Below are 13,006 nucleotides of genomic sequence, written 5' to 3'. Positions count from 1 at the left end.
AGACAGTTTTCGTTTTCTCCTGTTTTTGGTTTTTGACGTATTATACAGTAATGTGCTGATTTTGCCAGTTCCTTCAAGCATCACGCAAGTAACCATTGGTGCGTTATTTCGCCTTTTTGGCTATATACAGCTGAACAACGGCTATACCAGTGCACATAATTGTAATTCTTAATCTTTCTCATCTTCAAGATGGATGTCTAAGGTGGGGTAAGGGTGTCGAACAAGATAAGAAAAGAAATTAAAAAAGAGGGTTGACAAAATTGGCTCATTACTGTAGTACATGCGGAATTCCACTTTGAATCAAATTTAATTATTAGAAATCGCAAAAATCAGGATTATCCAGAACAACAAGAAAAGCTTATTCGATCCTTACCCAAGTAACATTGCAAGTTTTATAAAGGTTTTAAAGTATTCTTCAAGTCTAAGTCATGTAACTTGGGTAATGCTATTTCTTCCATTAATGGAAACAAAACATTTTTGTAAACAAAACTAATGCGGAAAAAATTACGATAAGAGAATGAACGATTTTGGATCGCACCAATTCTTGAGCGATTCATGCATCTATTGTACAACTGTCAGATTTGCCGCAACGGATCAGATCCAGATGCATCGTGCGTGGCTCTAAACAATCAAACAATTAATCAAGTAGGCTTGAAAATCAGAATAGGAACTATCCTTAATTCTTTTTTAGACATATTTACTGGTTATTTAAAAAAAAAACAATATACATTGTCCTTAACTCATTAAAATCTGTGATATTTCTCACACAGTGAGAACACGTTAGGTTTTTTTTTTCCATAATATTTTATTACCAGTTTATTTATCGACACTAGGAGCTACATTTACACTGAATGCTATTGTTATTCTTGCTTCATTTTCTTCTGTGGTTTCTTCTGCAACTGGATAATAGTAATCAACCATCTGTTAAACTCCTCGAACTCCGTCAACAGCTTACAAGGGTAAATATCTTGGTATGTAGGCGCCTAAATGTGTCTGTATGTATGTGTTTGTGTGAATGTGTGAGTAGGCGACCATCTAGGATGAATGTGTAAAGGTTGCAAAAGTTGAATGGATAAAATACTACAACACTCAGTAAATATATATTGCGTAATTTTGATGTGTTTTCTTTTTTTCTGATCATTCTTTTCCCTATGATCAACATACTTTTGATTGAGTTATTCTAATCATTATTTTCTTTACATTTTTTATGGTATGACTAAGTGATATTTATTTCCTCATAAATATGTTCATTCCTTGTGTTTTTTTTTTGCTGGAGCTGGTTCTATCGACGAACCTCATCTAAAATCTAATAGTGAATACAAATGTAACCTCTCGGTATGTACAGTTCTCGTTTTTGAGTGTAAAAAATTGAATTAACAACTAACGTTGAAGTAAATTTCGCACGAAATAAACAATAATTATGAGTAACTATCCGAATATATATATAAAATCGATTTTCAATGTCACTACTACCCTGAAGTAGAACAAGTGTAATTATTATAATTTTGACCGTTACAATAGGGGAAATGTACAGGCAATAATGATCAAATTCACCTATTAGTATAGATTCTAACAAAAATATCGCGTTCGAATAGGTTTTTATCCGTAAATATAATATTTTATCACAATTGTTTAGTGTTGAAATTAATATTGATTTCGTATTTTGATTATCGTTTACATTACCGCATTGCGTCCAATTCAATGCACTAATCAAAGGATTTATTAAGCCAAAAGATGGCTTCCAAAAACAAATTATTAAAACCAGACCGATCAAGTAATGATTTTGTCTTCGGTGTTGGGGTGTATAACGCGCATTATCATTTTTTTTTACAATTCCTTCAGCTATCTAGTCACGCAATAACGTCCATAGTGGGAATAACAAACTCCTATCGAGTGCACCTTCAGATTACTAATTGGTCAAACGAATGGTTTCTGGATTGGTTACACAATTTATGCAGCTCGGTGGGGAGACATTCAATGGAACACTGAAAAGCTTTCATTTCACGAGAAATCGAGCGAAAATTTGGTAAATATTGAGTGTTTCTTGTGATCTCAGCTTTCAAGCGAGCTTCTAGTGTAGTGAAAAACACCGATGAGCAAAAGTATTTATCGAGAACGATCTTCGGCGACTGCTATTCTACATGTTCTTCACTGATCTACAGTGGTTTCTAGTTCTAGGTTGTGGACTCACTAAATTTTTTCACGGCTCAGTTTGAGCGCTACTTTCACTTGAATCCTTCCTTTGCCCGCTTTTCCCATTCGGCCCTTCTTTGCAAAATTCCCTTGAATTCGTTCGCATCCCCAATGGCCTCGATGGTTGTACTGTTTCCATTGGTGTTATTGCCGTTAGTGTTGTTATTGATGGCGTTCAAATTGAACTGATTCATGGTAGCGATTGTATGGCGATTGCTATTGTTGTTATTGTTGTTAGTTCCATTGACGCCATTGTTTTCGTTGCTGTCCGGCACGATTTTTGCAAAGTTGTTGTTGTTACTATTATTAGTATTAGCAGCAGTAGTGGTCGTAGTGGAAGGAATCAACGATTTACGAAGTTCTACAAACGAAGTTGTATTCCTGCTCTGCACATTTGCGGTGTTTCCGAATCGATTCGGTACACCAAACGGCTTCGTAGTACTCTTCCTCAGGACTTCATTCGCACTGTTATCGGGTGTAGTCTTCCCATCCACAGGCTCCTTGGTAATACCACCTGTGATGCTTTTCGGTCCTACCGAAGCACTTTCAGGCTTCACAAGCTTATCCAGCTTCTCTTCACTGGATTGATTCTCCTTATCGCTATCGACGTTGGACAATGGCTTCGCTTCCCCAGGCCTGTATTCTTCATCCGAGCGTAATTTCAACGATCTTCGCGCAAACACTTTCATCAGCTCCGGAGTATCCTTATCCTTATCTTTAATAGAATCCACGATTGATTTCTTCCGCAGAACTACAAGTTCATCTCCACTGCTTGAGCCACTGTTGTAGTTGCTATTCCTCTTCTCCAGCACTTCTTCTGATCCAGACTTTTTCCTCTCAAATTTGATATCTTCTGATGAGGAGGAAATCCTTCGCTCGTACTTTATCTTCTCCTCCGTTACGGAAGTTCTGCGCTGCAGTATCACTTTTCTATCGTCTTCCTGTGACAGATTTACTGAATTACGCTTCGATCCAGTCTCAGATCGTTTGAACGCTGGAGGACTCTTTGGTGCTTCAATGAAACTGCTCCTAGCGGCTACGACCGCTGCTGACGGCGGCAGTGGAGGCTTACTTTCGGTGATTTCGATATTCTCATTGCTGAAGCGTCGAGTCTTGATGGACTCATCTGCCAAGCTCATCTGTAAAACTGGAGTAGGCGAAGGAGTGGAAGCTGTGCTGCTCAGTGGCGTTGAGGTCGAAAGCACTACGTTCGTTTTGGAGCGGGCCGTTTCAACTCGGTTCAACTGAATTTTCATGAACTCTGGTACATGATTGCTCTGAGACTGAGGCTCGGCTTGATCCAATCGATCATTGCATCCGGTGTCTTTGATGATGCTGATGAATGAAGACGATACCAGTTTATCTATCGTCTCCTCTATTTGGGAGATGTTTTGGTTTGACTTGTTCAGGATACCGTTAGGTTCCGGTGGAGCTATGGTGTTAGTGGTCAGCACAATGGACTTGGGCTGATGATCGACGTGCTCTTGCTCACGTGGATTTAACAGATTGTTATCGTTGATCTCGAACTTCTGCAGAGAAGATGTCGATGTCACCATTCGTCCGTCTTCTCCTCCTTGATCGTCCACGTTGGTGATGTAATCCTTGAAAATTTTCTGATTTCCAACGTTTATGTTCTCCGTCATGCTGAAATATTTGTGCTCCGTTTCCAAGAAGTTGTTGGTAAAGTTGCCGATCGACAGGGAATTGGTCAGATTGGGAAGACTGGGCAAATTGTTCGCGTTGGTCAAATTGTTAGACACATTATCACTGTAGACTCGGAAACTCTTGGACTTTTCAACCGCTTTCCGCTTGGAAGGACTTTCCTTGGGCGATTCACTCTGGTTGACCGTGATCTTAGCAATTCTTTGCTGATACTGGCTCAATCCAAAAATCTTGGGATTTTTCAGCTTATCTACATTTGGCTGATACTTTCGTCCAGCGTCCTCTTCGTCTTCATCATCGTTGAAGCTTCGCTCCGAAAGCTTCCGGCTCTTGGAAACAAGATATTCTTCGCTCTTGTGTTGCACAATCTTCGAATCGCCATTGATGATGATGGATCCACTGCCATTCGAAGAAGTAGAATGACGATTTACCTCTACGTTCGATGAGTAGCGTTGACTCTCACGAGGTGTGTCAACTTCTGCATTGAAGATATCTTTCGGGAAGACTCTCTGCCTAGCGGCAGGTCCGGCTTTGATCTTCTTGTATCCACTCATGTCTGGTACGTCGGCTTCACAAATCGGAAGTGACAATTTCACGCTTGGTTCAGGAACAATACTCATACCTGAAGTAATGTATACGGTACTGGTGTTGTCGTCCTTTCGAGTTGACGCCACGGGAGCTAAAGCTGACTGATCCTCCTTCGAACCTTGCTCGTGCTTCTTCTTCTTAAAGCTGTAGTTCAGGATCCTCTTGAAGAATCCATCGTCATCCTTCTTGCCACCAACCTGATCGATTTCCTCTATGATGTGACCCTCGCCGTTGAGACCGTTGAAATCGTAGCTCTTTGAAATGTTCCGGTTGACATAGATTGATGGGTTGGCATTCGATCCACAGGTAGCCGTCAGGGAAACTGATGCAGACAATTGGGAGCTCATTATGTGTTGCGGTTGTCTTGCTGGGGATTTGTTGATGACAGTAGTGCTGCTGCTACTGGTGAGCATCGAATGTGTAGTAGTGGTAAGGGATCCCGGGTTCATGTATGGAAGAGAGTGACACTTCTCCTCGTCGTCATTTACAATCGACGGTAGTTCTGCAGGAATGTCCAATGTGGAAAGCTTCAGTGTGTCTTCGTTGACTTCCGGTGTAGCAGGAAGGACCGATGCCTAAAATGGATGTTGAATATTTACAAATGATATGATATGTTTTTGTGAATTAACGATGGTACCTCTCGTGGACGAGCACGAGCGCGTGTTGGTCCTTTCTTCTTTGGTCTAACGGCAAGCTTGTGTTTGGCAGCTGAATGGCTGAGTTTTGATGCTGGAGATTCCGCTCCTGTAAATAGTTTCCATTCATTTATTTATTCAGCTAACAGAAATGTGACAAATGCAGTTACCATTATCATCTTGGTTGTCGGATGACCGGTTGTACACACTGGAACTAGACGAATCCAGATGCAGTAGATTAAGTCCGCTGGTATTGAAAGCGGATCGTTCCTCCAGGTCCAGGTCGGAGCTGGTCATGCTGAGGATGCTGAGAGATCCCTCGCTCTTGTTGATTCCACGGTCCTTACGCTGTGGTGTGATGGGACTCTGCGGTAAACCGAGGTCCTCATCGGAAGCCTCATTGTGGCGATCCTTCCGTCGTTTCCGCAGCACGTCGGCCAGTTCGTTCTGTGGATGGTGAGAATGGTAGGAAAGGTAAGAATGGTATTGATAGTACGATGAGGCATCATGGGTTGCTGGGTACAACAGCACTACAATAGTTTTAGGAATTCTATATAAAATATATGTAAAAAGTTGTTTTGGCTCCTCATGTTGTTCGAGCCAAGATGGCACTTCTGATTGCTTATGACATAGCTGCCAAATTTGTGGGCCGGAATAAATTAAAGTTTTCTTTTATATTTCCTGTGTAATTGATTTAGGATATCTTCCTAATGCCCATATTCATGCATTGAAAATTGATGCAACAAAATACATGATTTGGCAGAGCTTCTTAATTAATTAGAAGCTATACTGTGTACACACTTAGAAAAAAATCCCCGACTTCGGAAATTCATTTAACCAATTCTTAACAGCTGAACGGTCGGTAATGTTTTCGGTAATCGAGAACATTACCGAAAAATCTGCAAACTGGACCAGCAAAATTAGCTGTCAAATTTACAGAACCATGCTAGCACCATGCCAGCACCATGCCAGCACCATATTTGACGCGGTCTTAATAATGATGCACAAGTCTATTTTTGATCGTATCTCGATTTTGACAATACATTTACAAAAACTTTGGCATACCATCATCCCTAGAGCACTGGAACTAATATTTACAGATGTAACATTTCAAAAATAAAGATTGAAAATAGTCGAACATTATTGTGTGGTTCGAATATGGTACCTCCACGTTAACGTTTACCGATATGCATTGCTTGATTTACAGTCGACTTTACCGGAGCACTGTCATTTTGGGGACAATTTGCAAATCGAAAATTACCGAGAGATCTGAATTTTTTTAAAAAGGTAAACAACTCAACTGAAATTTGCTTTAATATTGTTTCAAGGTTACGGTCACTGCAACCCAAGCAAACATTTTGCTGCAGTCGTGATGAATGTGTTAGTGTTGCAATTTTTGACGGAAAGATTCGACGCTACACTGAAAACTGGGAAGCATTGGATGAAGACGGTAATTTTTTTTACCGAACTCAGGGTCTCCTTTTAAGTGTGTACTTCTCATCTGATGTGGGAATGCAAAATCCACAATTCCGTACCCATTAAATTATTCCGATCGATATTTCTCCACTGCACATATTGTCCCAGCTAACTTCCTACAAACGCAAATAAACGCAGATGCTAATGGTGTTTTTAGTAGTGCTCTTCACTAACATTTAGTTCTTCAATGCTCTTTCACTTCAGCTGTGCACTATTACAGTTAAGCTCTCACCCTGAGGGGTCCATTCTCTCTGCTTGACAACCAACCACCCCTTTCTGAGCTTGACCTCTAGCCTATAGTTGGCAATGCCTCACCCAGACTCTCAGTGGTAGCCACACACAACTAGCAAGATCCATTAGAAGGAATTCCTGCGGTGATTGCCGTTCACTTTTCACGCTCCTCATGTTGTACCACAGTCAGTGGAAAAGTCATTCGTTACAATCTACGTTACATTTTCGAAACGGGAGAAAAAAAAAATAGAAACTTACCTTGAGCGTAATCGACAGGCTGCTGGCCGTACCGGCGGATTCCGAGAACACGCTATCGTGGGACTGCGACAAGCCATCGCGACTTATGTCACTGTGGATGAAAGAATAGAAGAAAAAATAAGGCTATTGAACAACTGTTTGACTTTCTGGCGAGATAGCAATCTGTTACGTCAAGCCGTGATCAATGTGGTGATCCGAATAGCGTAGCAAACTGCATGCTATTCTGAGGTTTTTTTGGATTGTTTGTGGTCAGTCATGTCGTCTGGTATCGTTTGCATCCGTTAAGAAGTGTTTGGATGGATAAAATGTTCGACTGTCCGATAGAAACCAATGAAACAACAATAAATTGGTCGATTTAATTGAATTTAATTGATGGGTTAATCCTTGCCCAGTAAACAATATATTGGTAGTTATACAAATGTGAATAATCAATTTTATCGTAAAAATAAGGTACATGTATTAGATCAAAATGATGGCAATCATTTCAGCCAATATTGCCACATTTAAGTTGGTTTTATGTGTAATAATTTGTATTTCTTTAACGCATGTTTTTGTGAATAAAATGTTCGTTAACTAAAATTAAATTGTGTCATGTCTTACTTTTACTTAAACTTCATTATGCTGTTAATGTTTCGTTGGTGTATAACCTTTCCATGAAGGCTGTTATTTTTTCTGTGAATTACAATACATTACAAACATTCAATGTTCCGTATCTCAAAAATACCTGGAAAATGTGTACAGTGAAGTAAAATTGTCACCTACAAGTGAAATTTACTGATGCTACATTGATATTTAAAATCGATTGTCATATGCATTTGGCACTTTCTGATATTCGTGACATAATTTTGCTAAATAACTAGTCAATATAAATTTTAAAAACTTTGTGATTAACTAAGTGATTAATAATTTAAAAATATAAGCCTGTGCAATATATGGCAAGGAATGACGAAGATTTAGGGATCACGCAAGAGGTATAAAATTTGTACACTAAATAGAGTGGTCATAATGTTGATGCATGATGCATGATGGTGGTCTACAACCCATTGTAGCACGAAAACTAAGCCCGGTAGTAGTAGGCCCTCTTCTCTGTTTGCCTTGATAAAGCATAATAACCTCTGATTGTCCTCAACATGTCGGTGTATGAAGGGCCAACAACGGATTGAGTGGACATACGCCAATAAGGGTGTCCACGATGAAATTGCCACACACAAAATTGATTCGCAAAATTCGAGTTTTCATCCGATTGCCATCAAATTTTCAGGGATTGAGAAATAACTATTAAACTTCATTTTACCATTTTACTCGTATTTTATTTACAGTCCATACGCAAATGCCCGCACCTTGGCCTTAACCCCGGCCATAAGATTCTGCACAACCTGTGAATCAACCGTTTTTTTGCATGTAAACCCATACTTTCTTCAGTTCCTCGACTGTATTCACTACCTTAGGTCGTTTAAGAAGGTGCTGCTTCATAATCGCCCAGTACTTCTCGATGGGGCGGAGCTCCGGAGTGTTGGGAGGGTTGAACATTTTCGGCACGAAATTGACCTTATTGTCCGCATACCACTTCAGCACGTGCTTGGAGTAGTGGCATGAGGCCAAATCCGGCCAGAAGATTGTTGGGACGTTGTGGGTCTTCACGAGAGGAAGCAGCCGCTTCTGGAGGCACTCTTTTATGTACACCTGTCCGTTCATCGTGTCCTGGGTCACGAAAGGTGCACTCCGCTTCCCGCACGTGCAGATGGCTTGCCAAACCAGGAATTTCTTCGCAAATTTGGACATCTTCTGAGTGCGAACATGCTCCGAAACGCTGAACTTATCCTTGGCCGTGAAAAACAGGTTGCCGGGGATCTGTTTGAAGTCGGCCTTCACATATGTTTCGTCGTCCATGATGCAGCATTCAACTTTCGTCAGCATGTTGAGGTACAACTTCCTGGCACGAGTTTTGGCGGACTTGTTCTGCTTCTCGTCGCGATTAGGGGCCTTTTGTACCTTGAACGTTCGAAGCCCAGCCTTAGTTTTGGCCTTCTGGACAAAACTTCGGCTTAGGTGCAGCTTCTTAGCCACATCCCTAACGGAGGCGTTCGGATTTCGGTTGAAGTCCCCAACTAAAGGGTGATACGGTCAAAATTTGGTCAATATCAACTTGACGTATTTCTTTCAATTTTGCATTTAAAAAACCTGAACACCCCTCATTTTGAAGGTGTGTGTGTGTACAATTTTGCTCCTATTTTGATTTTAGAATTCACTCTTCAGTTGTCAAAATGCCGTCCAAGCAAGAAGAGCAGCGTATCAAAATTTTGCTCGCGCATCGCGAAAATCCGAGCTACTCGCACGCAAAGTTGGCAAAATCGCTAAAAGTTGCCAAATCAACCGTTACAAATGTAATTAAAGTGTTTGGGGAACGTTTGTCGACAGCCAGGAAGTCTGGATCGGGGGGAAATCGAAAACCGGAAGCCGCTGAGACGACAAAGAGAGTTGCCGGTAGTTTCAAGCGAAACCCTAACCTCTCTCTCCGAGATGCCGCAAATAAGCTGGGTGTATCGTCTACAACCGTGCATCGAGCCAAAAAACGAGCCGGACTATCGACTTACAAGAAGGTAGTGACTCCAAATCGCGATGATAAACAAAATACGACGGCCAAAGCGCGATCCCGGAGGCTGTACACGACGATGCTGACGAAGTTTGACTGCGTAGTAATGGACGACGAAACCTACGTCAAAGCCGACTACAAGCAGCTTCCGGGACAGGAGTTTTATACGGCAAAAGGAAGGGGAAAGGTAGCAGATGTTTTCAAGCACATGAAACTGTCAAAGTTCGCAAAGAAATATCTGGTTTGGCAAGCCATCTGTACCTGTGGCTTGAAAAGCAGCATTTTCATAGCTTCCGGGACTGTCAACCAAGAAATTTACGTGAAAGAGTGTTTGAATAAACGTCTGCTGCCTTTCCTGAAGAAACACGGTTGTTCCGTACTGTTTTGGCCGGATTTGGCATCTTGCCATTACGGTAAAAAGGCCATGGAGTGGTACGCCGCCAACAACGTGCAGGTGGTTTTCAAGGACAAGAACCCTCCCAACACGCCAGAGCTCCGCCCAATTGAGAAATACTGGGCTATTGTCAAGCGGAACCTAAAGAAGACCAAAAAAACTGCTAAGGGCGAGCAGCAGTTCAAAGCAAACTGGCTTTCAGGCTGTACAAAATCTGATGGCAGGGGTCAAGCGTAAGGCCCGGCAATTCGGATTTGGAAAAGCGGAAGCCTAACTGAATATTTTTCCTGAATTTTATACTAATTGAACTTGAAAAAGAAATTTAATTTGATTTTTTAAATAAACGATTTCACCGATTTACACGCGTTTTCCCTTGACCAAATTTTGACCGTATCACCCTTTACGCGGTTGTGATTTTTGGTGTTGTACGGAATACTTTTTCCTTCACTTCTGGGCTTCCGATCGGTGGTCAACCGTTCCTCGAACCGCTTAATCACTCGCGACACCGTGGAATTCGCGATTCCCAACGTTTTAGCGATGGAACGATGCGAGAGATCCTTGTTCTCGTGATGAATGCGCAAGATTTTATCACGCACGAGCTGTTCTTTCGACTCCATTTCCGCGAGTTTTGATCACATGACTTTAAAACTTGCAGGATGTAAATAATGCACTATGAACTAAATCCACCCAAATTTTCATTAAATTCTACCCAACGGTTAAAAAGTTAGAGCAATTTCATAGTGTGGCAATTTCATCGTGGACACCCTTTACGCATCTACGGGATAGTAAAGAATCGCCTTCCAGCAACATTATCGCACAAAAAAAAAAAAAAACATTATCGCACAATTGGTTATTGTGGTTGCCTGCTGAACATTTGAATGAGCATAACATCAGTGACTCGAATCATTAATAACTTTTGTTCCTTACATTTGATTGAAAATTGTGGTTTTCAGCAAAGTTATAGCTGAGAAAATTTGCTACAATCACTGCTATCATTTTTAAAAGCATAGTGATGTGGTGAATTGTTAGATAGGGGAAATGGATGTAATGTCAGCCTAAATGCCCATAATATGGACCCATACATAAATTCAGCAATCGACTAAATTTTCAATAGCGACCAAAAATATCCATTAATACCGTCCCAATGACGCGTACATATAGATAAAATTTATAAATAGCAGATTTTAAGCGATGGGCCCAATCTTAGATCCATAGGCCAACATTAGAGCCATTTCCCCTATATATGAACAAAAATATAAGTTTTCCCATAGTAATTCCCATATAAACTTGAAATGGTTTGTGCCAAGTCAGTTTCTTACTAAAGTAGTTCAAATTTTGGGAGGCTAAGCAGGACCCAATTTGGAACCGTTCAAGCACTGTGGAGCGAAAATTTTAAAATTTTGCATCAGTCTAATGGGTATGTCACAATAGAAGCACGTCACAGTGCAAATCCCGAGCCATTGTTCAAACACTTATCCCAAATCAAAATGAAGCATATATAAGATTAGCTGCAATACCATGTACAAAAATAGTGTTTAACATTGTTCCCTGAGAACTACCATAGAGGTAACTCTAAGACCAGAAGGTCCCGAAGAAACGAGCTCAACTTTTTGGCTCAGCTCTGGTACTCTCTTCGGTCCCAAGCTAATCGATGTACTCCTCGAAACATAGGAAAATCCGCGAACCCCTCATTTTATCTGTTCATAGCGAATCAAATCAAACATAGTGTAGTACTGGAATTTATACTAGCATGGGGTAAGTTAATCGATTTGCTTGGGACCAATAGGCTAGTCAAGTAGTGAGCCAATTTAAAATCGTTAGTTTCGTATTGATTGTTGGTACTACTTCAATGAAAACAACAATGAAAGCTTGTCACGCAAATAGAAGGAGCATTGTTGGGCACTTTCTGAAATATTTTAACAGTATAATTCCCATGCAAACCCAAATAAATCTAGCTGTGTAAAAATAAACAAAATTAGAGTGATTTGTGGAAATACCCGCCAGTATCGCATCCAACGTCAGCGCCTATACGTAAGCGTACTACAACGCGGCTCTCAAACAAAGGAGTAACAAGTATGATACTGTCACTGCCAGACTAGATCATTGGTTCTCTCATGCAGTGGTTCATCAGAGAGGGGAAGCTTAGTAATCCCCATCGCCTGCCCATGACGCTATTCTGCCGGGCAATGCTGGACCCAAGGGGATGTTCACTCCGCACAGTGTGCCAAAAACTAGCTTGGGCACATGATCTTTAAAGTAACTGGCAACACTGAACTTTTTCTGCGCCTGCGCAGTGTGCATGTGTCAAAATTTGTTATCGATGTTGCCTCAATATAATCAAATTATTTTCAAAACACAACCGTGAATCTCTACCAAGTCTCGCCATGGATTCTCCTAAATCGAAGTGTCAGCGCACATCCTGATGCTTGTCCGAAGAACTAGGTACATCATTTCGCGCCGGACTGCGTTCAATCATTCCCATCACCCAGCATGAAGAAATCAGGGCAATCGCTTGCATAGCAGCACTCCGTTATCAAAATCGTTACACCCGTTCCATCGTCCAACATATACCGTATGCGTGATAATGTTTGCACCATCGCACAAATAAGGTTCGCGTTTCACCTGTGCATACAATGCCTTGGTTTTCTTTGCATGCACGTAACCTATAGCTCATACCGTAGTAGGCTGTGTTTAAAAGAAATTTATTTACTTAGTTTGACAGTTGCACCATGACGAAGTGGCAGCGTATTCGTGATTTGTCTCACGCGCAAATGTCGCAAAAAGACATTTCAATCGCCGTGGGAGAGTCCCGGTGGTCCGTCAAAAGGGTTTTAGACCGAGAAAAGAAATGACAATTATCCGCGAAGGTCGTCCGAGGTCAGCTCGGGTTCCGAGGGTTATCGCTGTGATCAAAAGGAAGATTCGGTGAATCCAGTGAAAATCTTTAACTTCCTTAAGCGAAACAATCCGGTAATC

The 13,006-nt window shown here is 41.1% G+C and overlaps 1 protein-coding gene across 6 annotated transcripts in view; it reads right to left on the bottom strand.

The window, feature by feature from the left end:
- Positions 1-875: 875 nt before the first annotated feature.
- The window catches only part of LOC135707990 (bromodomain-containing protein DDB_G0280777), a 358,322-nt gene continuing 346,191 nt past the window's right edge, over positions 876-13,006 (bottom strand). For all 6 annotated transcript variants that reach the window (XM_065229910.1, XM_065229906.1, XM_065229911.1 and 3 more), the window contains 4 exons: positions 7,044-7,134; positions 5,249-5,525; positions 5,081-5,187; positions 876-5,018 (listed from right to left, as the gene is read on the bottom strand). In XM_065229910.1, the coding sequence (XP_065085982.1) occupies positions 2,226-5,018; positions 5,081-5,187; positions 5,249-5,525; positions 7,044-7,134 (3,268 nt within the window). In that variant the 3' untranslated portion in view covers positions 876-2,225. The remainder of the gene's footprint in view (positions 5,019-5,080; positions 5,188-5,248; positions 5,526-7,043; positions 7,135-13,006) is intronic.

This window comes from Ochlerotatus camptorhynchus, unplaced genomic scaffold (assembly GCF_037179485.1).
Source record: "Ochlerotatus camptorhynchus isolate MF236.1 unplaced genomic scaffold, CSIRO-AGI_Acam_v1.1 ptg000324l, whole genome shotgun sequence".
Lineage (NCBI taxonomy): Eukaryota > Metazoa > Arthropoda > Insecta > Diptera > Culicidae > Ochlerotatus > Ochlerotatus camptorhynchus.
This window is presented reverse-complemented; position numbering and strand designations above follow the sequence as displayed.